Consider the following 24,772-nt stretch of genomic DNA (forward strand, 5'->3'; position numbering starts at 1 on the left):
CTAGAGCTCACCCACTGGATACCACTGAGGGAAAAATTCGCTGGTGACTGTGCATGCAACGCATGCGCATCTAACGTGGAATGGACATGAGCAAGCACTCAAAGAAGAGGCCTGAACAACTGAGAGGGAAAGGGATTAGATCCTAGCTGTTTAAAACAATTAACACCTGACAAACAAATGGGAGAAAAGCTCCATTAAATTGAATTAAACACCCCTATCCTTTCAAATGAAAGTGAAGAGACCTCCATCTCTAGTTCTTCCATCTTGCCAAAACTCCTCCACTAATTAGAAATAGTCGGGACTATTTAGAAAAACTGGACGAGCACAAGTCCATGGGGCCGGATGCGCTGCATCCGAGGGTGCTAAAGGAGCTGGCAGATGTGACTGCAGAGCCATTGGCCATTATCTTTGAAAACTCATGGCGATCGGGGAGGTCCCGGATGACTGGAAAAAGGCTAATATAGTGCCCATCTTTAAAAAAGGGAAGGAGGAGGATCCGGGGAACTACAGGCCAGTCAGCCTCACCTCAGTCCCTGGAAAAATCATGGAGAAGGTCCTCAAGGAATCAATTCTGAAGCACTTAGAGGAGAGGAAAGTGATCAGGAACAGTCAGCATGGATTCACCAAGGGCAAGTCATGCCTGACTAACCTAATTGCCTTCTATGAGGAGATAACTGGGTCTGTGGATGAGGGGAAAGCAGTGGATGTGTTATTCCTTGACTTTAGCAAAGCTTTTGATACAGTCTCCCACTGTATTCTTGCCGGCAAGTTAAAGAAGTATGGGCTGGATGAATGGACTGTAAGGTGGATAGAAAGCTGGCTAGATCGTCGGGCTCAACGGGTAGTGATCAATGGCTCCATGTCTAGTTGGCAGCTCGTATCAAGTGGAGTACCCCAAGGGTCGGTCCTGGGGCTGGTTTTGTTCAATATCTTCATTAATGATCTGGAGGATGGCGTGAACTGCACTCTCAGCAAGTGTGCAGATGACACTAAACTGGGAGGAGTGGTAGATACGCTGGAGGCTAGGGACAGGATACAGAAGGACCTAGACAAATTAGAGGATTCGGCCAAAAGAAACCTGATGAGGTTCAACAAGGACAAGTGCAGAGTCCTGCACTTAGGACGGAAGAATCCCATGCACTGTTACAGACTAGGGACCGAATGGCTAGGAAGCAGTTCTGCAGAAAAGGACGTAGGGGTTACAGTGGACGAGAAGCTGAATATGAGTCAACAGTGTGCCCTTGTTGCCAAGAAGCCTAACGGCATTCTGGGCTGTATAAGTAGGGACATTTCCAGCAGATCGAGGAACGTGATCGTTCCCCTCTATTTGACATTGGTGAGGCCTCATCTGGAGTACTGTGTCCAGTTTTGGGCCCCATACTAAAAGAAGGATGTGGAAAAACTGGAAAGAGTCCAGCGGAGGGCAACAAAAATGATTAGGGGGCTGGAGCACATGACTTATGAGGAGAGGCTGAGGGAACTGGGATTGTTTAGTCTGCAGAAGAGATGAATGAGGGGGGATTTGATAGCTGCTTTCAACTACCTGAAAGGGGCTTCCAAAGAGGATGGATCTAGACTGGTCTCAGTGGTACCTGATGACAGAACAAGGAGTAATTGTCTCAAGTTGCTGTTGGGGAGGTTTAGGTTGGATATTAGGAAAAACTTTTTCACTAGGAGGGTGGTGAAGCACTGGAATGGGTTACCTAGGGAGGTGGTAGAATCTCCTTCCTTAGAGGTTTTTAAGGTCAGGCTGGACAAAGCCCTGGCTGGGATGATTTAGTTGGGAATTGGTCCTGCTTTGAGCAGGGGGTTGGACTAGATGACCTCCTGAGGTCCCATCCAAACCTGATATTCTATGATTCTATGAAGAGCGCACATGCCACTCCTGTTGGGTAAAAAAGAAGCAGAAAAAACATTTAAAAAAACAATAAGGAAAAGGCAATAAGAGACAAAAGCTTTTTTCTTTTGTAAGAAAAACAAACAATCTAAAAGCCTCACTAAAGTGACACCTCTTTAGAGGGGGCTCAGTTTTTAGGTACCCAAACTGAGATATCTTAAAGTAGCTTGATTTTCAGAAATTACTGAGCATCTAAATTCACATCCTTTTAACGCGTTTCAAGTTGTGTACCCAAAATCACTTGTCATTTCTTAAAATTTAGGCCACTGGTGCTTTCAGAGCTTTAGATAGAAGCCTTTACTTTTGATTCATGCTAGTTAGTATCTGATGACAATCTCAGAACACTTTATAATTCCAGCTATAGGCAGAGAAACCCATAAAAATACAGCCAAGATGGATTTTTTCACAATCACTGCACAGTAGGCTGTACATTGACAGGATTCCCAAATCTACCAATAATCTGCAGTACTTTGTTCTCTCTCACACATGCTTATTACTTTTAACTCCTTGCCCCAAGATCTAACCTGCATTTACTTTAACTACACTGAACTTCTTTGGCCCACATACTAGTTTTTCAATGTTCCTCTATCACATCGTTGCTCATTATTTACTGTTCCTGCCAATTTATTGTTTGCAAACTTAATTTCTTACTTCTACATCACCTGTATTTTAGATTACCTAATTAAAGACACACAAAAATATGTTGTACAATAAACTTTATTAGCTGTTCTCCTCTTTCTGACAAATGGAATGAATAATGTTAGTTCTATATTTTGCAGAAATGTATTTATAATTGCTCAGATCAGATGCCTGTGTCTCTCCAGTGCAGAGCCACCATGGAAGATATGACACAGATGCAGTCTGAGATGTACATAAAAACTAACTGTTGACTCTGAAATCTCCCATTGGTTAAAACATGCACATCACATGGAAAAGAAAAAACCCCAAAACCAAACATCTGAAATTGTTTGTAGAAAAGAGGAGAACTTGCCCATATTTTTTTCTTGTAGCTAATATCCCCCAGATGTTTTACCCAGCCACCATACTCCATTTCATTTCACATGATTAAGGAAGATAAATTCTAATTTATATTTATTCTCAAAACAAAAACAAAAAAAGAAAAGTTAGGAGTAGGTGGGAACAGAAAAAAAAATATATTTTATATATATGTGTGCGCAACTATGTAAAGAAAATAATTCCCATAGTTACAGAGTTTATAGTTAAAGAACGTTTTATAACAAAATAGGCAATTATTGAGGGGAAAATATTCATTAAAATCTGACACCTCTAAGGAGACGCACAGTTTTAAACTACAAATCTGACTCTCTTCTTATCGCCTTAATGATCATCCATCACTGCAAGTGTTTTCTGTTTTGCTGCCAATGAAAATTTGCTATTCATTTGTAAAATACAAGCTTCCCTAGCACCTAAACATGTTTTCGATTCAGAAAAGAGTGATGACCATAATCTATAAACAACTTTTGTAAGACACTGTAAATAGTGTTGCATGAGTAAGATTAAAAACATTAAATATCTTTATCCCTAGCAACTGTATATGCAAAAATGAATAAAAATAGACTATAAGACTATCATTATGAAATTTTGAAAATGAATATCCCTTGTGAATTAATGGAAGTTAATGAATACATTAATTTGGAAATTAAAAAAAAGTTACATTAACTGCCTATAAAGAAAAATATTTGCTGTGAAAACAGAAAGTCAACCCACAAACTAAAAACTTGAAATTAAATGCTTGGCCAACCCATGCTATTATAATTAAGTGTGCAAAGTTGCTCACGATTTACATCATTGGGTAAGATGACTTTTCTTTCATATGCTATGAAATTTTAAAAGAATGTATATAAATCTTTTCTGAAAATCTCTGAAACTTACTTTCCCTTAAACATTAAGGAATTTTACCATACAATTCCCCAACCCTACCTTAATAGCTGGTCAGGCCATTCGACCTTCATGTTTGAAAAATGTCAAATGAACACTACCACACAATAATACAAATTATTCAAATTAAGAGAGACACCAAATGTAAAAATGTTTGGGAACTGCAGAATGTGATGTTTAGTGTGTGACCCACACTGGAAAGAGCTAGAGGCGGGCTCCACTGAAAAGGGTTACGAGTTGTCAATGAGTAGGTAATGTCAGTTAGAAAATGAAAACCAAAAATCTTTCAATTTTCATAATTTTTCCTTTGCTGGTACCCAGATGTAAGGCCCAGACTGTTCTTCTATGATCTGCTTCACCTGGTTGTATATCTCTTCCAGTGTGTCTCCTTGGACAATAGCTGCAAAACATAGTATTACAGTCAGCAAGCGTTTTTTACTAACTTTCACCTTTTGTGCAGAAATTCTCAGCCCCCTTCCCAAGGTGGGGATTTAACCAGATTGCAGAAGGAACAGACAACATTGGGATCGTGGTGTATTGTGAGCTAAAGGTGCATGACTGTCTGGGGGTGTAGGGCTTCCCCAAGGCCTTTGAACTGGCCAGTGTACAGAGTATAGAGCCCTGGGGTCAGGAAGGAATTTTCCCACACTGTAGACTGGCATGTGCAGCTGTTTTTTGTTGTTGTTGTTGCCATCCTCAGATACCTCCAAGTGTTGGTTAGGGATGATTTGTTATTTTTCTGGTTTTCTTTTTTTTGTTTTCTTCGAGACCCAACTTTTGTGCAGGTATCCAGGACAGGAGGGTAAAACAGCAGGGCTAGTTAATAATCCTAATCCAGACAAATAAATCATTGAGACTTGTAGCAAGTGAAATGGTGGTGTGGGATTCCATGTAATGTAGATTGAGGAACTGGTAATCTGGATCACGAACCAGGACATGAAAAATAGGTCATCTGGTGGATTCTGGTTGCTAGCAGTGTCCATGATTTGGGATGGAAGGAAGGGGCTAACATATGCATTTCTCTAATCCTCTACATCTGATGCTTGCTTTAAAAACAGTTAATAAAGTTCCAGTCTACACTCAGACCATACAGATTGTATATATTATCAATGAGGCTAGAGAAGCACTATAAATGAACGGAGGTGGGTGTGTTCTGACCCAAATCAGATTAAAGTATGGTCTGATTTGATTCAGGACTAGGGTTCTTGCAACGCTTTGGATCCAAATGACAGAAATCTTGATTGCAGCTTCATCTTAACTGGGGTCTTCACCTCCAGGCTGAGAACCAACTTAATAGAGTTCAACAGGAAAAAATGTATAATGCTGCTGTTTGGGCCAGGACACTGTATTCCTGTGTTTGTGTTAATATACACAACACTAGTACTATTACTGAACCCTCATTACATGTTAATAATTGCCTCTTATTCCGCTTCCTAACTCCTAAAACATTTTAAATCTTTGACAGCATTTTACTTTACATTCAATGGTAACGAAGCTTCCTTAATGGCTGCTCTAATTCAATTTACCTGTCAAACCTCTTAGAAGATTCTTATTCATTTTACAATTAGAAATGTATGCCTTCTTTGTAAGCACACATATACGCATGCTACATCATACCACTACCAAACACAAAAATATATCAATCCTTATTTCTGTTACTTGGCAATTTTTTTTATCAATAGTCATTATTCAGAGCATCCCCTGTCGATATGATGTTATAGGAACCATAGTAGTTTAAAATTCTGATACTTGGATGATCATGTACACTATACATTGTACACACTAAGTAGTATAAATGAGATAAAGGTGAATTACAGGAGCCTCTACTAGCTACCGGTATAATTATCAATACTGCAATAGTGCCCAAAAGTACCAATCAGAATCTATGATGCTAGGCAATGAACAAATGCATAGGAATACATGGTCCCACCCCAAAGAGTGGTATTACACATTCTTTCTGATGATGTCTGTTACGTGAGTTCTCAATCTAGGGGTTCAGACATAGTACAAAGTTATAGAAAGGACTCACTAGATTATGAATTCCTCCCTCAGCCAATATGGGAGGTTGGATTCTGGATTCTATTTTTAGGTTGTTTAACACCACTTTCTATTATAAAAGATTCTTGGGATTTTTTTTTTGAGAAATTCTAAAATCTCCACCATTTGCAGCAGGTCTTTGATATCTGGCAAGGGGAAAGCCCTCAGGCTAGAGAAGTACTTTTTCTTTGCTCCATGAAATTCCATTCAGGGTTAGCTGAGTGTTTGACTAACATGGCAAACTAATAACTGAACACATACATTCTAAAAAGCCAGGCCCGCACCACTGCCAAAGCAGCAGCTCCTACACTCCTGCATTCTGGCACATGGCACCAGTGTTTCATCCTTCACCTCTGAGGGCAGCACATGGGGGCAGGGCGGCAGCAAGAGTTCACCTAAATCCCAGGGGGAAGGTGGGAAACAGTCAGACTGGGCCTCCCTCATAAACCTCCAGCATCCCATCTGCTGACCAGGAGTTACTGAATTTAAACATTTTAAAATCTGCAAGATTGGATAACTTGCTCCCATGAATATTAAAAGAATTGACAGAGGAATTCTCTGAATGATTAATGTTGATTTTTAACAAATCTTGGAACAATGGGAAGATACAAAGGATTGGAAAAAAGCTCTAATGTTCTGCAGCCCCTAGGTGTGAGCTGGAATTGGGGGGTCTTGCCCCCCTATGTGTGAGGCAGGCTCTGGGTGGGGTGCCCTACCCCTCTAAATAGGAGTCAGGATCGGTGGAAGGGTGGGAACTGAACTATGGGTCTCCCACATCCCAGGCAAGTGTGCTAACCACTAGGCTAAACTTTATAAGATGGGTTGTGGTGGCAGCAGCACCACCACCACTTCCATCTCCTTCTCCACTTTAAATGGGATCCAGTCCACTAGGTGGCCTCTGAGCACGTCTACCGGATTAGGCCCTGCATGTGATCCAGGTGGCTGAATGCCTATCTTTCCCTGGTTTCTGAATCATTCTGGGGCTTAGGCGGGAGAAAGGTGTCTGCGTAGAGGGAGGCAGCAGAGACAGAAAAATAAGCACCTAGGGGAACTTTTACCCTGAAAATTTAGGTGCCGAGTGAATTTAGGAGCCTACTGAGTTCAGCAAAGGAGTTTTGTGGATTACAATGGAGCCAAAACTGGGACTTAGGCACCTAAGTATCTTTATGGATCTGGACCTAAATGACTTGCCCAAGATCACATAAGAATTCTGTGGTAGAGCGAGGACTTGAACTGTCTCCCAAGCCCCAGATCCTAACCACTGGACCATCCTTCCTCTCATGGCCACATCCCTCCCTTCAAAATATGTCCCCACTGTCTCCATGCTAGTTCCTGTACTGTTCCTGCATCTTCTCCCCAGCTCCTCAACATGTTGGTCCTTTGCTGAAGCTTGCCTCTCTATAGGGAGGATTGTTAAGAAGAGGCAATCAGGCTGTGCTGGACAGGTAGACAGGAGACAAGGCAGAGGCAGTGAAGAGCCCAACATGCAGCCAGTGTGTTTTGTGGCCAGGGCAATCATTGCCAAAGAGCCCCAGGGGTTGAAGGAGAAGAGCTGGGCTATTGCAGATGGGAGTGCTGAGAAATTATTTTTTTTAAACCAAGGGAATTAAACGTCCCAAAACTTTAAAGTTGTCCAGTGCTGCCTTGTGCCCTTTTAGAATGTGGAGAGTGGCTAAACATATACCTCTGAAAACTAGGAAAGAGTTAAGGTAATACAAACTTAAAACTTCTGAAAACTAGGAATACAGAGTTAAGATATATGCCAACTTAACCTCTTTGAGTGATGCCCCAGCTCAGCTATAACACACATGCTAGCATTCTAAAAAGCAACAGAGAGTCCTGTGGCACCTTTAAGACTAACAGAAGTATTGGGAGCATAAGTTTTCATGGGTAAGAACCTCACTTCTTCAGATGCAAGTAATGGAAATCTCCAGAGGCAGGTATAAATCAGTATGTGTCCAGTGATCTACAACCCATCCTGGACAATGATCCCTCACTTTCACAGACCTTGGGAGGCAGGCCAGTCCTCGCCCACAGACAACCTGCCAACCTTAAGCATATTCTCACCAGCAACCACGCACCGCACCATAACAACTCTAACTCAGGAACTAACCCATGCAACAAACCTCGATGCCAACTCTGCCCACATATCTACACCAGCAACACCATCACAGGACCTAACCAGATCAGCTACAACATCACCGGCTCATTCACCTGCACGTCCACCAATGTTATGTATGCCATCATATGCCAGCAATGCCCCTCTGCTATGTACATTGGCCAAACTGGACAGTCACTACGCAAGAGGATAAATGGACACAAGTCAGATATCAGGAATGGCAATATACAAAAACCTGTAGGAGAACACTTCAACCTCCCTGGCCACACAATAGCAGATGTAAGGGTAGCCATCTTATAGCAAAAAAACTTCAGGACCAGACTCCAAAGAGAAACTGCTGAGCTCCAGTTCATTTGCAAATTTGACACCATCAGATCAGGATTAAACAAAGACTGTGAATGGCTATCCAACTACAGAAGCAGTTTCTCCTCCCTTGGTGTTCACACCTCAACTGCTAGCAGAGCACCTCACCCTCCCTGATTGAACTAACCTCGTTATCTCCATACTGATTTATACCTGCCTCTGGAGATTTCCATTACTTGCATCTGAAGAAGTGAGGTTCTTACCAATGAAAGCTTATGCTCCCAATACTTCTGTTAGTCTTAAAGGTGCCACAGGACCCTCTGTTGCTTTTTACAGATTCAGACTAACACGGCTACCCCTCTGATACATGCTAGCATTCTGTGTTTTCAGATAGTGCAGAGCACTCACGGAATAGGGCACATGATCACTGTGGGGCAGTGTCTAACACTTTCTCTTTACTGACACAAAACTTTTGACTTACGTTTAGGTAAGCTGTACTGAACAGAAGCTATCTACTCTTGACTTAGGCTCAAATAGAACCTACTCCATAGAAACAACCCCCACTTGCTAAATTTTACAACCCCTTAATTCCCTTTTACCAAGCCCCCTTCATCCTTATACACAGGATTCCATTTAACACTAAACTTTCATTAAATCCACAGACCACTCTTATATCCCACCTCACTGCTGATAATCCCTATAGCAAGAAGACCCCTGTGCACTGCTACTGACACAACCTAGAGAACTAGGCAGTGAAATGAGGCATAATGGATCCCTCAAGGTACACATGCAGCAATTTTTTTTTGATCACACACAGGGGAGGGGGGCATGGAGAAGGGCAAGGCTGCCCCAGACCACCTCATGTCACAATCACAGCTCTGCCAAGCTGTTCCAGCTAATCCCTCTACCATTCTATACAGCTAAATCTATCAGTGAACATAGCTGGAGTGTATGTAGATAATCTCCAATGGCTAGTGCCAGCTCCATGGGGGCAGAGTTAGGGCTGTCTTAGTGTGTAACTTAACTCTGTATTTCCTTTTTCTCAGAAGTTTAAATTTGCATTACTGTAACTCTTAATTTCCTGGTTTTCAGAGGTTTAGCCACCCTTCACATTCTGGAAAGGCATGAGACATCAGTTGGTGACCTTTATGTTAAAAGTTTCCAGGCTTTTAATATATAAATAAGACTAACGTTTCTAGTTTAAACAGCTAGCAAAAAGCGAAAAGTTCTCATGCTCTAAAGCATAAACTGGCACCAGCTGAAGTAAAGAAGAAATTTTGTCTCAACGTTAAACAATGAATTGATACAAATATTTAATAAATAGTTGCAGTGCATTATGGTGGTTTAACATGTTCTAAAACATTCATCATAGGCCAGTATTGGAGACAAGATATATAACTGAAATATATGGGCTAGGTCAGGTGCGACAATTCTTATGCTCCAGACAACACAGTTCCACTCTTTGAAGGGAACTGTAATGAGGGATACAAACCTGTGAAATGTTCAGTAAATTCTTGCTCCAGTTTCATGGCTCTCTCAAAGGTCTTCCTGGCTTGCTCCTCTGTTAAACGTTTGTTCATTTCCCTGAGATGAAATACATTATAAAATAATAAGCAGTTACCAAATACTGCTGATTCTTTTGAAATAAGGTTATTAAACTGCCCTCTGAATACAAATCCTAGAAAAAAAACTAGCTCCATCCTGTTCCTGAATCTGCGATTTATTAAACTCTTGAAGGGAGACTTAATATAAAGGAAGACAATGGGAGTGCTGTAGACTGGCTTTCCATTTCTTGGAATCTGGAAAAGACACCTAGGTTAACACTGAAACCCACTAAGCAACCTCAATATAAAATTAGAGGTTACCTGCCTGTAACTGAAAGTTCTTCGAGATGCGTGGCCCTTCTCTGTATTCTACACGTGAGTAATGCATTCACACCATGCATCTTCAGTCTGGAAATTCTAACAAGCAATGTCCATTTTGCACATATGTGCAGTAGCTTGCTTCATGCTCCAGACAGAGGCATAAAGCATGATGCCAAAGGTTCAAATGGAGGTCTGGTGAACATTGACAGGACAAGATAGAAGACCCATTGAGGTACAGGCTTGAGAATCGGTGGAAAGGTCCTGATTAGGCCCTTCATTAATCTAACCGTTGTAGGGTGAATGAGTGAAAATGGAGCATCTGTCTACTGGAGGAAGAAAGGCACTGACTGTTTCAAGATGGACCTGTAGTGAGCTAATGAAGAGACCTGAGTTTTTTTTAATAACAGGAGATAATCTAAAATGACTGGATATCAGCAGAGTTTGAGGAAGACTGATTATGTTGAGTCCAAGTAGAAAAATGTTTCCATTTAAGTTGGTTGCAGCTCCTAGTTCAAGCCCTTTTTTAACTTGGCTTCCGATGAACTCAGTTCGACTCCAGGCTTCGTCACTCAGGTATTTTTATTTGGCATACAGCAATGCTATGCAGACTCAGGGGGGGATGGATGCAGGGTACATCACAGCTCTAAAGTTACACAGAAATCCTCTCCTTTTATATACATTATATTTCTCATAGGATTTACTATACACTGCATTACCCATTTTTGGATTGGATTGGTTACTTTGCAGGAACCAATTCCTGTGCAGCATGCACAGTCCATGCACTGTCCATACTTCAACTTCCTTTTTACCTCATCTTTACATTCCTAATGTATTTTGTCCCTTGTTATCAAGTTCATAGTAAATAGTTCCTTGGGTGTTCTCCCTCTTATCTTAGTTGGCTCAGACATTTTGTCTTCTTAATCTAGTGACCTATCTTATTTAGCGCAAACATTTTGTTTTCAGCCTGATGATTCATTTACATCCCTAATTCTATCTTCAAAAAAATGAGGCCACTCTCTATGTGTTAATTACTCACATTGGGCCTGGCCTCAGCTACATTCCCCTGCTTCTTTCTTTTTATATTAGCATTTGTTTTATTTGTATTATATATATATGTATATATATATATGTATATATTTTAAAGCTTATTACCCAGCAGCACATTTCCAAGGACCACTGTGGCAGCTATTATTTGAACCACCATTCATATTAAGCTTAAAGTACAAAGCAAGAGGTGCAAACTCCTCTCCTCTGGTACAGCCCACCACAGTGTTTTCACTGCCTGAACAATATTATTTCCAAGTGCTTGTTGCTTGGCTATTAGTTGGGCAATAGGCACCAATTGCTCAAGTTTCCTTTGCACCAAATTAGTGGTTGTAGTAGGAAGAGGGCCTGAAACATAAACTTATGTATCAGAGGCCTGAGGTCTGGGCTAAAGTAGTCAAAATTTTGCTGATATAAAGCAAAGTTAAGTTGTGAGCAAGAGGCAGGCCCTGCTCACAGAATCTGGCAAGAAAAGGACTGATATTGCAGAAACACACATTCCTAAGTAGTGCTAGGCACAAGAATATATACGCAAACATATTCCAGAAAGGTGGTACCAGAACCCCTCGATACCAAACACATTCCCCAAAGATAGTAGGAACATGGTGACCCATCTTAAAGATAAGGTCAGGATGATAGCATGATGAATAGAGATGATTTGATTGAACCAACAAGTACAAGGCAATGGGTGGCCCCCTAATATGTCAGAGGGCAGTGCCCTGATACTTCAGAGGGTGGCACCCTAATACGCCAGAGGCAATACGTAACTTGTTTGTATTGGTGTATGAAGATGTATCTCAGAGGGAGTGTCTTTGGCCAGCTGAGCGGGAAATGGAAAGTCCCGCCATTCATTGAGCTGCATCCATTGTCACAGGCATACATGTGTTAGTATAACTGTAGACATTGATCCACGGAGATAGGACCATGCTTCGTTGTCAATAAACCTGGCTAGCTGCCTTCGAGCCTTAATGGATCTTCTGGTCATTGGGCGGTTTGCTTGATGTCTGCTCTGCCAACTGTCTGCGCAGAGCTGGGACGGCATACGGAGGGAACATACACATATCCAAACATCTGACAACAGTGGTGCTAATGAACAAGGGAAGTACAAGTGAAAAGAGATTGGTCACCAGTGACTCCCAATCACGTTCTCCTTCATCTGCACAGTAGGCCATAGGGCATGGATCCCCATCTGAGCCAGAGAAGTGAGGTTTAGACAAAACCCATCCAGCCTCCCCACGCATGGTGCTGTCCCCACTGAAAAGCTGTGGTATCCCAGAGAACATACTGTGTACCAGAGCCGTACCACCTCCTTCACTCTCTTTTTAATGACTAGTCAGGTGCAACCTCCCTCGCTTGTAGTCAGGCTTATTTAGGCTGATCACTCAAAGAACCATCTATGCCTGATTCATTTACAGCAGGCTGTGTTTATTTCATCTCCTTATGTTGCCATTTGTATACTGCAATAGTGCTGTTTATAGGTCCCATTATCTACTGTACACTGTTAACATATACTAATTCTTTAGGATTCCCTGTCCATCTAGGAACAGCAATTATAATTGGCACACTTGAATTACTAATTTTATGTGGTGCCCAAGGTCAAGGACCTTTTAGCCTTGCAAATTTTCTTTCCCAATATTATTAATTTCTTTTTCTACTAGTGTGGTCCAGATAAGTTTGCTGTTTAACAACCCTGATTACTCCGCTTGCTTTATCTTTTCTATTTCTTGCATTAAATGCATAACAAGCATCAGACCCATGCCCCCTTGACCCTGCTGGGCATGCTCCAACTGCTGCTGCAGTATAAAAGGGAGCAGCCTAGCTCAGTCTGGGCTGACTGCCGAGGAGGAAGGATGCACCTCGGTAGCTCCAGCTGAGGAGCAGCCAGGTACCCAGACTGAGGGAGCAGGAGATGCTGAGGCCCAAGCACCCGTGGATGCTCTAGGGAGATTGCAGCTGGCACCTGAGGCACCCCAAGACCCCTGACTTCAGCTACAGGAGTCACAGTAGGAAGTAGCCCAGGAGGGACTAGCCAGTGTCCCGGTAACAGTCAGTGTGTTGCAGGTGGATTCCCTGCCGAGTTAGTGGCAAACCGCATCGACACTACCAGGGCCCTGGCTGGGACCCAGTACAGCAGGGAGGGCCTGGGTCCCCCAATGTGGCCGCCCCTTCCTTTTGGGGGGTGTCCCATCAAACCCCGCTGCTATGGACTCTGGCCATTGGGCCATGCTTCCCTGCCACCAAGGGGCGTCCTATCAACTTTGGCCATTAGGCTTTGCTTCTCTGCCATCAAGGGCAGCCCTATTGATTCTGGCCATTAGGTCACGATTCCCTGCAGTTCAGGGGAGCCCTATTGACTCTGGCCAGTAAGCCGCACTCCCCTGGCTCCCCCGGGGCACCCTACTGACTCCAGCCATTAGACCACACTCCCCTGCAGATGAGGGGAGCCCTACTGGTGCCAGCCATTGGACCACGCAGCCCTGAAGCTGAGTCCAGCCATATTGACTTAACCACGGGGCTACCACAACCTCACCCCCCGTTCCATGTGACAGGGGCAGGAGGTACTGGCCCCACAACAGAGACCCAAACTCCAGTGCCTCCCACGGGAGGTTGCCACAGTGTCCTTTCTGGCTTTATACTTTTCGTGGAGCACTTTTTAGAAAAAAATTTGTGGTAGATCACCATATTTGGTATCAGGCAGGAATTTTCCCCTGGGTCAGACTGGCAGAGACCCTGGGGGTTTTTCACCTTCCTCTGCAGCATGGAGCACAGGTCACTTGCAGGTTTAAACTAGTGTAAATGGTGGATTCTCTGTAACTTGAAGTCTTTAAATCATGATTTGAGCACTTCAGTAACTCAGCCAGAGATTATTGGTCTATTACAGGTGTGGGTGGGTGAGGTTCTGTGGCCTGCAATGTGCAGGAGGTCAGACTACATGATCATGATGGTCCTGTCTGACCTTAAAATTATGAGTTTGGAGGTGAAAAACTGTTGTTCTTAACCGCTGAGGATAGGACAAGATTAAATGGGCTTAAATTGCAACAAGGGAGGTTTAGATTGGACATCAGGAAAAACTTCCTGACCGTCAGGGTGGTTAAGCACAGGAATAAATTGCCTAGGGAAGCTGTGGAAGCTCCATCATTGGAGATTTTTAAGAGCAGGTTAGACAAACACCTGTCAGGGATGGTCTAGATAATACTTAGTCCTGCCATGAGTGCAGGGGACTGGACTAGATGATCTCTCGAGGTCCCTTCCAAACCTATGATTCGATGATTTGTTACTTGCCATTAGAACAGCTGGATTTTATTTACATACATGTTTATTAATTATTCTGAGCCTACTAAAGTACAATTGTTTTGCCTTAGAAAAAAACCCAGACTTGTTTATATGCAACAACATTCAGCACCTTTTAAAAGTGTCTTTTTGGAACATATTACACCCATAAACTCTCAAACCATACAGTCCCTTCCCCAGATGTCCATTTAAACGCACCCCTTGTAGTTCTTCAACAGCCTCAGATACTACCCCAGTGTCCAAAGACAACAAATTTTTCAGAAAGGTAGATTGGTTTTGTTTAATTCCAGATGGTGGTTTGTAGACTTTTTTTTGTTTATTTTTATGGTGCAACTGGAGCCTGTTGTACTTCTGTGGTGGTTTTAGGATTGATGAATTACCAACTGGATTGTTTCTAAGCCTTGGGACTAACTCCAGGCCCTTCATATTAGGGCACACAATGATGTAAGCCACCACCACTTCATGGCTGCAAATTTGTAAGACAAAAAGGGAAGAAAGCATTTCTCGCTTCTTTCCTTCCTTACTTAAAGTGAGCTTTGAGTTGGCTTTTTTTAACCCAACTCTGCCCTTTACTTCCCAGGTCTACCAAGCATACAGAGGGACCAAGCTGATTCAACACCAAGCATGAACCATACCACTTTGCCTTTGGGAAAAGGTGGTAGGGAGTTTGATCCTGGATTATTGCCTTTAGATTCCATTTGATGCTTGGTTAGGTCTCCTTTGGCACTGAACTACACCTTGGTCTTCTGTACTTCCACCTCGTCGGTTGACAAACTCTTCTTTCTCTGGTCTTATTACAAGTGGCATTTCCACCTCCCCCTCCCCCAATCTGAACCAGGTGAGTTAAAACTCCCTGAATAAAGATGTTGAGATTTCAAGGTCCAAAATTGGTATCTTCCATCTATCTTTTTTGGGGCTAACATATAAGAGGAATAGAAGCCTCTCCCTTGATATTGAGGTGACACTTGCTCTTTTGTCCCTCTTCAGAGGAGAGAGTCTACCTCCTGCTGAAGAATCAATTCATGAAAGTGGTCCAAGTGGAGTCAGGAATGGGGTTTGTGGGAAGGGAAGGAGAGAAATTTGATGGTGTAACCTGGTGTTAGAAATGAACAATTTCTAAAACCCAATCACATGTTGTGATAGAGTCCCAATTATGGGCAAAAAGTGAGAGACAGCCCCCAAAGACAAGGAGGGTAGAAGTGGGTGGCTTCAATAACTGTGAGCACTTCTCATCAGAAGCAGCCCTTGGCCCCTGAACCTTTTGTCTTTTACTTGGAGGCTCAACTGGACGCTGCTGGTAGAATGTTTGAGGAGGCGGCAGCCTTGGTCTGTACACCTGTAGTTCGTGTTTTCTCTTCGGGTCTGGAGTATAAATTCCCAGGGAGTGGAGGCCCTATCTAGACTCTTTCAATGAGTGTAGGGCCTGTAGCGCGGTGGTCACCCGCTCCTGCTCTGAGGGGTTTAAAAACAGCCCTTGGAAAGGATGGGGGGGGCGGGAGGGGGGGGTGAGAGAGAACACCCTGGGCTGATTGGGGGAAGTAGCTGCAGCTGGGCCACACCCCAATCAGAGCCCAGCTGGCCCTATAAAGGCCAGGGCAGCCAGAAGCTCAACAGTCTCTCTCTGAGTGCAGAGAGAGAAGGGCCTGGCTGCAGGGAACTAGAGCAGAGTACTTGGGTGGAGCAGGGCTGGGGAAAGGCTGAGGAGCTGGGGAGCTCCAGCCTGGAAAGCCCCAGGCTGCGGCCTAGTGTTAAGCCAAGAGGTACTGGGGGTTGCAGAGGGCAGCCCAGAGATAGGCCAAGGCAGCAGGCCCAAACCCAACCTTGCCTGTGATGAGTAGGCTGATGCTGCAGTCTGCCCCAGGGAGTGGGGCTAGATGGTGACTGGCAGTAGCCGGACACTGAGGCGAGGTGGGGTTAGTGGGTGGGGGTTCCCCTGGGAGGGGAGACCTAGCATGTGGGTACTGCCAGGGGGCAGCACCCAGAGCAAGGGGCACCAGGGTCCTGGGAGGGACACAGGGCCCAGAAGTAGAGAGCAAGGCAGATCACCGGCCTGCAGAGGGCGCTCTGGAGGCTGGGTCGAGCTAATTCCCTGAGAGACCAGTAGGAGACAGTACCAGGAGCTGCTGCAGAAGACAGCCAATGACCTTGAGATCTCATTAGCGAAGGTCCAGGACCCACAACACTGACTCTTGGATATTCTGCAGCCTATAGGTCCTAGCAAGGTGGCACTCTCAGTTAATGAGTCCATCTTGGAGCCAGCTAGAGTGGTCTGGTATACCCCAGCCTCTTGCACCACCATACACAAAGGGTTGAGACACAACATTTCATCCCCACCATGGGAGCCAAATTTCTCTTCTCTCTCCAGCACTCAACTCCCTGGTGGTACAAGCAGCAATGGAGAGAAAAAGGTCACAACATCAGAAGATCACTCCACCTGACAAGGGTTCAACGAGGTTGGAACTTTTGGGAAAAAAGGATTTTTTTTCTTTTTTTTTCCCTCTGTAGCCCTGCAATTCTATGTCACTATCAGGCCTTGTTAGCAAAATATGATTTTAACAATTACTCCAGACTTGCAAACTTTAAAGACAAGCTTCCCCATGAGGATAGAGCCCATTGAGTGGGGTGTGGAGAGGAACAAAGTTAATCCTCTCAGTACTTATCTACTAACTAGCTAGCTAACAACTATCTCATACTCACTAGTACTAAACTATAAACAAGAAATTAGCCAAGGCATGCTCATGGCAGACACACTAGGGTTCCATCTCAGGCTGAGGGGTTGAGAAGGCACTAAGGGCAGTTCACCTGTGCAGGCCTATAAAGTCTGCGAGTCTGGGTTCTTAGGTGGTGTGCGGCACAAGGAGGTATAGGACACATTTATGGGCCAAATTGATTCTGCTAACAGAAAATCTCTAATCAAGGGCTTGAGAAGTGCATGCACACATGAAGGGACTAAAGTGGAGCACCCCTAGATACACTACTCAAAGAAGAAAAGATGGTTCCTATCTCACTGAAGTAGTCTCATCCTCCAGTGTGGCAATGTCCCTGGAAGGATCGGGCTAGAGAAGAGAGGGTGACTGGGAGAAAGGGAGAAAGATATCCTCCAGGGAAGTGTAAGTGTCCATACATTCTGGTGTTTGGGGTGTTCTGACGAACGGGACAGACAGTTCTGATGTGTCCCAAAAGATTGCAGTTGGGTGGTCCATTGAGGGATGGGCCAGTACCGCCAAAGAGTCAGGTCCTGCACTCTTCAATGGAGCCAGCAGATGTCAGTCCTTGTGCTTAGGAGTCGGAGCCACCAATGGATCCTTTTTCTTTTGCACTTTACCCTCCTGACTGGGGGTTTTCAGTGTTCCTGAGCCCTTAGGGTCTACATGCGAAGGCTCATCTGACCAGCTCAGGGAGGGATCTCATCTTTTATGAACAGATCTGGATGGAGATCTGTCCTTGTGACTGTGAGAGTGCAGCCTTTCACTGGAAGCATTGCATGAGGAGTCCTTCGGCTTAGCAGCAGTAGTCTCCGCTCGCAAGCTTGTGCTTGGAGGGGCGCTGTTTGTCTCTTGGAGCCAATGTAGAGTATAAGCATTCTGCCCCGCATCAGAGTGTGGTCTCAGCCTTTTCCATAAAGTGTTTCCTCAGTTGAAGCTCACGAGATTTGCATGTTCACGGAGGAAATGACCGACTGATGCTGCACTTTGTAGATACCCAAATGGTAGAGGCAGCTTTGGTGTTCGCTGCTCACGGTGAAGGAGCAAGGGCAAGAGAGACACTTCCTGAAACCCAGGACACTGGGTGAAGTCCCAGACCTTGGGGAGGGACTCCCCAGTATGGGGAAAGAATTATACTAACTATACTATATTAAGTAAAACTATTTACTATGTCTATTTATAGGCTATAAAGAGAAAACTGGAGAAATCTGTGGACACAGGGATTCTGACTCAGGTCATGCAGCTGTAAGGAGGAACTGGGGAGGATTTGGCTTGCACTGGCGCCTATGCCCTCAGTCTGGAGCATGAGGAGAACTACTGTGCGTGTTTGGGCCAACGGATGCGGCTTGTTAAAATTTCCAGTCTCTGGTGGATGGCAAGCATGAGTACCCATCTGTGGAATACATATAGGAACCAGGAATCGAAGAACCACCCAGCCTTAAAAGTCCCCTTGGGAATTCAATGTAGAAAGTTACATACACAAAACAATTACATTTTTTAAAAGTGGGTTTTATATTATCTTTCAAATATTCATAGCTATTTTTTTTTAAAACCTTCACCGTCTTTGAAACAATTGAGCTTCAGGTACATTGTTTTTACTCACATGATGTTTTCCACTGATTTGGGTTTAATAAAAATGGAGATTGGGTACAGCTGGGCTATCTGCAACCTCTTGATCGCATTGCCAGAGACATCAAGAATGCAGTGTTTCCCCTAAAGCAGAAGGGGAAGGGGGGGAGAGAAGAGGGAAAAGAGTAAAGTCGTCAAGTTACACAGATGCATATTACATTCAATTTAGAAGTGAAAGCCTGGCCCCAATTAAATCAGTGGGAGTTTTTCCCATTGACATCAATGGAAGCAGGATTTCATCACCCTAAGAGTTTCCAGTTGCAGCCAAATTTATTTCAGTAGTATCCACTGATTAAAAAAATTATATCTAAGGATAAGGTATTATTCCAATCAAAACTCCAGCCTTTAGAGTTGTGTTGGCCTTAACTAGTCCTAATTAATATGGATTGATAATACTTTGTTTTATAACTGGAAGTGACACTGGCCTGTACAATGCCCTATTTATCACATATCTGTCACATATGTAATGCAGTGTCAGTATTTCAAGAAATTACCCTGCCTTTTAATATTGGTTGGGGATTTTCTTCTCTCAGTTTTAAATGTACTAGAGGATTGCACATTTTGTTCCTTCTAAGCATACTAGACCTAGTGAATGGCACATACCAGGTGCTTCTTGCATTCATCCATTCCTCCCACAAACTCCACAGGTGTCACCCACCTTTCTCCCTCTATTTCAGGGAAGTTTGTTCCAATGTAATCCAATGAAAGCTTATGCTCAAATAAATTTGTTAGTTTCTAAGATGCCACAAGTACTCCTGTTCTTTTTGCAGATAAAGACTAACACGGCTGCTACTCTGAAAAATGTAATCACCTTCACTGTTAAAATTTGTGCCTTATTTCTAATCTGAATTTGTCTTCAATTTCCAGTCAGTAATTCTTGTTATGCCTTTCTCCACTAGATTAAATAGCCCTTTAGTACCTGCTATTTTCTCCCCATGAAGGTATTAATACACTAATCAAGCCACCTCTCAATTTTCTTTTGCATTAGCTAAACAAATGTAGCCCTTTAAATCTCACACAGTAAGGCTTTTTTGCAGCTCCTGAATAATTTTTGTGTTTTCTTTCTGTACACACTCAAATTTTTCAGCATCCTTTTTAGAATGTGGACACCAGAACCATATGCAGTACTGCAGTATTGATCTCTCCTATTCTGTATACAGAGGTGAAATCACTTCCCTGCTCTTGCTCACAATGCTCCTGTATTTATATAGCCAAAGACCGGATTAGCTTGTTTTGCTACAGCATTGTATTGGAAGCTTATGTTGAGTTGTTTGTTTACTATGATCCCTAAATCCTTTTCATGCATTTGGCTGTATTAAAATGCATTTTGTTTGCATGGATGCAGGTTACCAAGCACTTAGAATCATAGAATATCTGGAGGTCATCTAGTCCAACCCCCTGCTCAAAGCAGGACTAATCCCCAGACAGTTTTTTACTCCAGATCCCTAAATAGCCCCCTCAAAGATTGAACTCATAACCCTGGGTTTAGCAGGCCAATGCTCAAAGCACTGAGCTATCCCTCCTCCCCCCATGCTGAATATTACTGCCATGCCTTCATCATTATTTACCATTCTATCAATCTCTGTATCATCTGCAAATTTTATCTGCATTGATTTTATATTTATTTGCAGTGAAAAATATTGAATAATGTCAGGCCTATCACCAATCTCTGTGGAACTCCACTAGGAACACCTTCATTCGATGACAGCTGCCCTCTGACTACTATTTTTTGAAATCTGTCAGCTAGTTCTTAATCCAGTTACTGTGGACTTTATTGAAATTGTATAGTGCTTAAGTTTTTAATCAGAATGTCATGTGGTACTAAGTCAAGTGCCTTTCAAAACTCTAAGTATATTACATCTCTGCAGTTACCTTTATCAACCAAACTTGCAGAATGCAAGTTTGCAGAAGATGGAGTATGTGTTGCTTTTTGGTATTTATTAGAGATTACGAAGTGTTGGGAGTGTGTTACTTATAGCATTGTAGGCAATATGAACATTGAAAGGAATGCAGGGGTCTTTCCCTTTAACTTCTTATTTCCATTCTTTTAAGGTTTTGGGTGGATGACGTGTGTCCTGATGTAACTTCAACTGTAACTAAATGCACTTTTTGTTTGTGAATAGACAAGGTCTTAATAAAATGAGATGTCACTATATCACTCCGTTAAATCCTTGCTAGAGAAAATAGATTTGTGTGTGTGAAGGAACAAGGTTTTTCTGTACATGATAGTATTAAAATAGTGGATAGAATTGGTTGTATATATATAAATTATAGTATTCCTATTCTCTGTTTATAATTCTAAGTATTTATGCTATTTATTATGCATGTTCAGAGGAGCATGGTATATAAATGAGGACCTACCCATATAGCTGTGAAACTTAAAAATATCAATTAAAAAAATGGAAGTCACCCACTGGCACTAAATTTACCTTTTCTGCTACTTCCCGCACTGACTGGACACTTGTTCCATAAAGGTGATTGTTGTACTGGCCAGCCTCAATGAATTTGTGATCCTGAATATCCTTCTCCATTTGCTCTCGAGAGGTGACAAAGTGGTAATCCCGGCCATCCACCTCATAATCTCGTTTTGGTCTGGTAGTATCTTTAAAGATAAGTAAAGAGCTTTTTAAGCAGAAAACTACAACTTTTACAACAAATTAAATGTTTTTTACAATACCTGGAAGCAAATATTTCCAGAGAATGTCTTCCATTTATAGTGTAAAATTGTTAAATGAGAAATGGATACTAATTTAACACTTAAATAATTTTAGGAGGTAAAGACATATCACAATATAAAAATTATTGAGCTCAACACAGAGAGATCACAGAAGGACTTTGACAGCACTTACTTGATTAAATTCACTATGGTATTTGCTGGGACTTACGTGGAACACATGATCCAAATTTGTCTGGAAATTCTGAGATTAAATCATCATTTATTCTGTCTTTCATGGGTCCCAAAACAATCACTGGCCGAGTGTAATTGACTGTCAAAGATAAATTGGTAATATTTCTTCATTATAGTCCAATCATTAAAACACCTTCAAATTTCACCAAAATAAGCTTTATTATAATTGTGATTATAGATTACAGTTATATTATACCATTAAGATACAGTTAAAACAGACAACATTTATTCCTGGTGGGAGCAATTATTGAAGGTTGTAGGCCAATCTATACTCCTGGGGGAATTCTGTGTCACTGTGTGTGCACAGAATTCATGTCCTCCGCAGATTTCTTTGCTTCCGCACAGAAAAATGACTTTCTGACAGGGTAGCAAAGGGAAGCTGCAAGAACAGTCATGCACCACTCCCTAGCAGCGCAGGTACATCGTTTCAGGCAGCCGGCAGAGAGATAAATCTCTGCTGGGTTGGGGACACCCCAGCCAGTGGCTCCTACCCGGAGCTGGGATCAGCTACTAGTCCCAGCTGGGCTGGAGGCAGGAGAGGACTTCCTCTTCCCCTGCAAGGAATTGCTTGGGCTGTGTCAGACCCACCCACAGAAACCTCTCCCAGCTGCAGGAAGCTCAGCATCCTCCCTTGCTTCCTGCCCCCATCACTTCTCAGCTGTGGGGGGAGGGGTCTCTGTACAGGGAGTTGCTCCCCCATCCACCCAACCCCCATGCATCTGGACTTCCACTACCCAGACACCCTTGCCAAGCCTCACCCGGCACATCCAGAACCCCCCTAGCCCTCCATACCCAAATGCCACCCCACTGAACCTCAACCCCTACATCAAGAGCCCCCCTGCACCCAGATCTCCTGCCACCCAATCCTCACCCCAGCGCCCAGACCACCCCCCACTGATCTCCCTGCACCGAATCCCCCACCCTGATGAGCCCCACCCTGCAGCCTCCACATGCGGAACCCCAAACCACTGAACCCAAATAGCTGCACCCAGACCCCCCCCCACCAAGCCCCACTTCCCCAGCACCCAGACCCCATGCTGCTCCTCAACCACCTTCACCTGGAAGCCACTGCAGAGTCCCATTGCCCCTGAACCTGGAATCCCCCTAATGAGCCTCTGTGCATCCAGATCTGCCCACACCTAGACCCCGCACTCAGCTGCCTGCACCCAGATTGTCCCACACAGAATCCTCTCACCCCACACCTGGATCCCCCCACACTGAGCCCCTCCACACTTGGTCCTGCCTGGTTGAGCCTGCGTGCTCCACACCTGGTGCACCTGGGGCAAGCCCAGGCCTTGTGCTGTGTCAGGGTCGGGTGAAGCCTCACTGCTGAATCCATGTCCTGGGGATGGGGGAGCTGCGGGGTTATTTTTATTAACAAATAAAACTAGCAGAATTTTAAAATATTATGCGTAGAATTTTTAATTTTTTTTGGCACAGAATGCCCTCAGGAGTAAATCTATATTGAAGTCAACGTGAGCTGCTGAGTGCTCCACATCTTTGAAAAAACTGATCACTTATTTACGTGCTAAAGGGCAAGATTTTCAAAAGAGCTCATCATCCAACAGCTATATTTCTGAATCTCAATATAGTTGCTATATTTTCAGACTTGCTATTCTGAGAACAATGGGATCTGCAGGATGCTGAGTCTGATAGATTTTGCATCTGCATGCAATATCATTGGGGACCAAATTGTATTACGTGTATGAACAGTTTATGTACGCAATTCTGGGGTGGCGGGGAGAGTTGCCACAGCTCTACCAGGAACTATGACCAGTGTGAGGCGATTAAAGTGACTCACTTAGGTCTTAAATACCTCCGGAGAGGTACCATTCCCAGAGGAGGCTTGCATACACCGGTTCAAACTGGATTTTGCAGACACCATCAGATAAAGAAAGGGCTTTTGATTTAAAGCCAGATTTAAACTGACTCAGTGCCTTCTTTCTGATACAGCAAATGGACAGGACCCCTCTTGTCTAAGGGCCCCCAACTCCTGCAGAAGGCTTGGAAAGACTTTGGCCTATTAGGGCCCTATAAGAGAGATGGGTAACCTCTTGTAAGCTTTTAGCATGTGTATCAGAACTTCCTTTAAAAAAAAAAAAATTTCTCCCTAATGATTTTACCCTAAGAATAAAGGTTCTTGCTTAGAAAGAGCTGTGTAGTAACTTGTAACTGCTGGCAATGCCCTCAGAGCCCTCGGAGAGAGAAAGCAAAGCATAGGTGCATAGGCAAACTGGCTTGCTAGGGATATTTCCGTATAAGGCATGGGTCTCCACACGAGAGGGGTAATGGCTGGGAGTAATGCCTGACCAACCTGATTGTCTTCTATGATGAGATAACAGGCTCTGTGGATATGGGGAAAGCGGTGGATGTGATATATGGGCTGTATTAGTAGGAGCATTGCCAGCAGATCGAGGGAAGTGATTATTCCCCTCTATTCGGCACTGGTGAGGCCACACCTGGAGTATTGTGTCCAGTTTTGGTCCTCCCACTAAAGAAGAGATGTGGAAAAATTGGAGAGAGTCCAGCGAAGGGCAACAAAAATGATTAGGGGGCTGGGCACATGACTTACGAGGAGAGGCTGAGGGAACTGGGGTTATTTAGTCTGAAGAAGAGAAGAGTGAGGGGGTATTTGATAGCAGCCTTCAACTACCTGAAGGGGGGTTCCAAAGAGGATGGAGCTAGGCTGTTCTCAGTGGTGGCAGATGACAGGATAAGAAGCAATGGTCTCAAGTTGCAGTGGGGGTGGTTTAGGTTGGCTATTAGGAAACACTATTTCACTAGAAGGGTGGTAAAGCACTGGAATGTGTTACCTAGGGAGGTGGTGGAATCTCTATCCTTAGAGGCTTTTAAGGCCCGGCTTGACAAAGCCTTGGCTGGGATGATTTAGTTGGTGTTGGTCCTGCTTTGAGCAGGAGATTGGACGAGATGGCCTCCTGAGGTCTCTTCCAATACTAATATTCTATGATTCTATGAGTCAGAAACTTTAAGTGGGTACCATTGAGGGACCATGGTGAGGGAATTCAGGTGCAATTATCTTGAAACTGTGACACTGAGCATGACGCTGATCCTGAG

The 24,772-nt window shown here is 43.6% G+C and overlaps 1 protein-coding gene across 22 annotated transcripts in view; it reads right to left on the minus strand.

The window, feature by feature from the left end:
• Positions 1–2,598: 2,598 nt before the first annotated feature.
• The window catches only part of DLG1 (discs large MAGUK scaffold protein 1), a 360,872-nt gene continuing 338,698 nt past the window's right edge, over positions 2,599–24,772 (minus strand). For all 22 annotated transcript variants that reach the window (XM_065557448.1, XM_005295637.5, XM_065557446.1 and 19 more), the window contains 5 exons: positions 21,675–21,776; positions 21,219–21,391; positions 18,764–18,873; positions 9,748–9,839; positions 2,599–4,196 (listed from right to left, as the gene is read on the minus strand). In XM_065557448.1, the coding sequence (XP_065413520.1) occupies positions 4,090–4,196; positions 9,748–9,839; positions 18,764–18,873; positions 21,219–21,391; positions 21,675–21,776 (584 nt within the window). In that variant the 3' untranslated portion in view covers positions 2,599–4,089. The remainder of the gene's footprint in view (positions 4,197–9,747; positions 9,840–18,763; positions 18,874–21,218; positions 21,392–21,674; positions 21,777–24,772) is intronic.

Source organism: Chrysemys picta, chromosome 9 (assembly GCF_011386835.1).
Source record: "Chrysemys picta bellii isolate R12L10 chromosome 9, ASM1138683v2, whole genome shotgun sequence".
NCBI lineage: Eukaryota > Metazoa > Chordata > Testudines > Emydidae > Chrysemys > Chrysemys picta.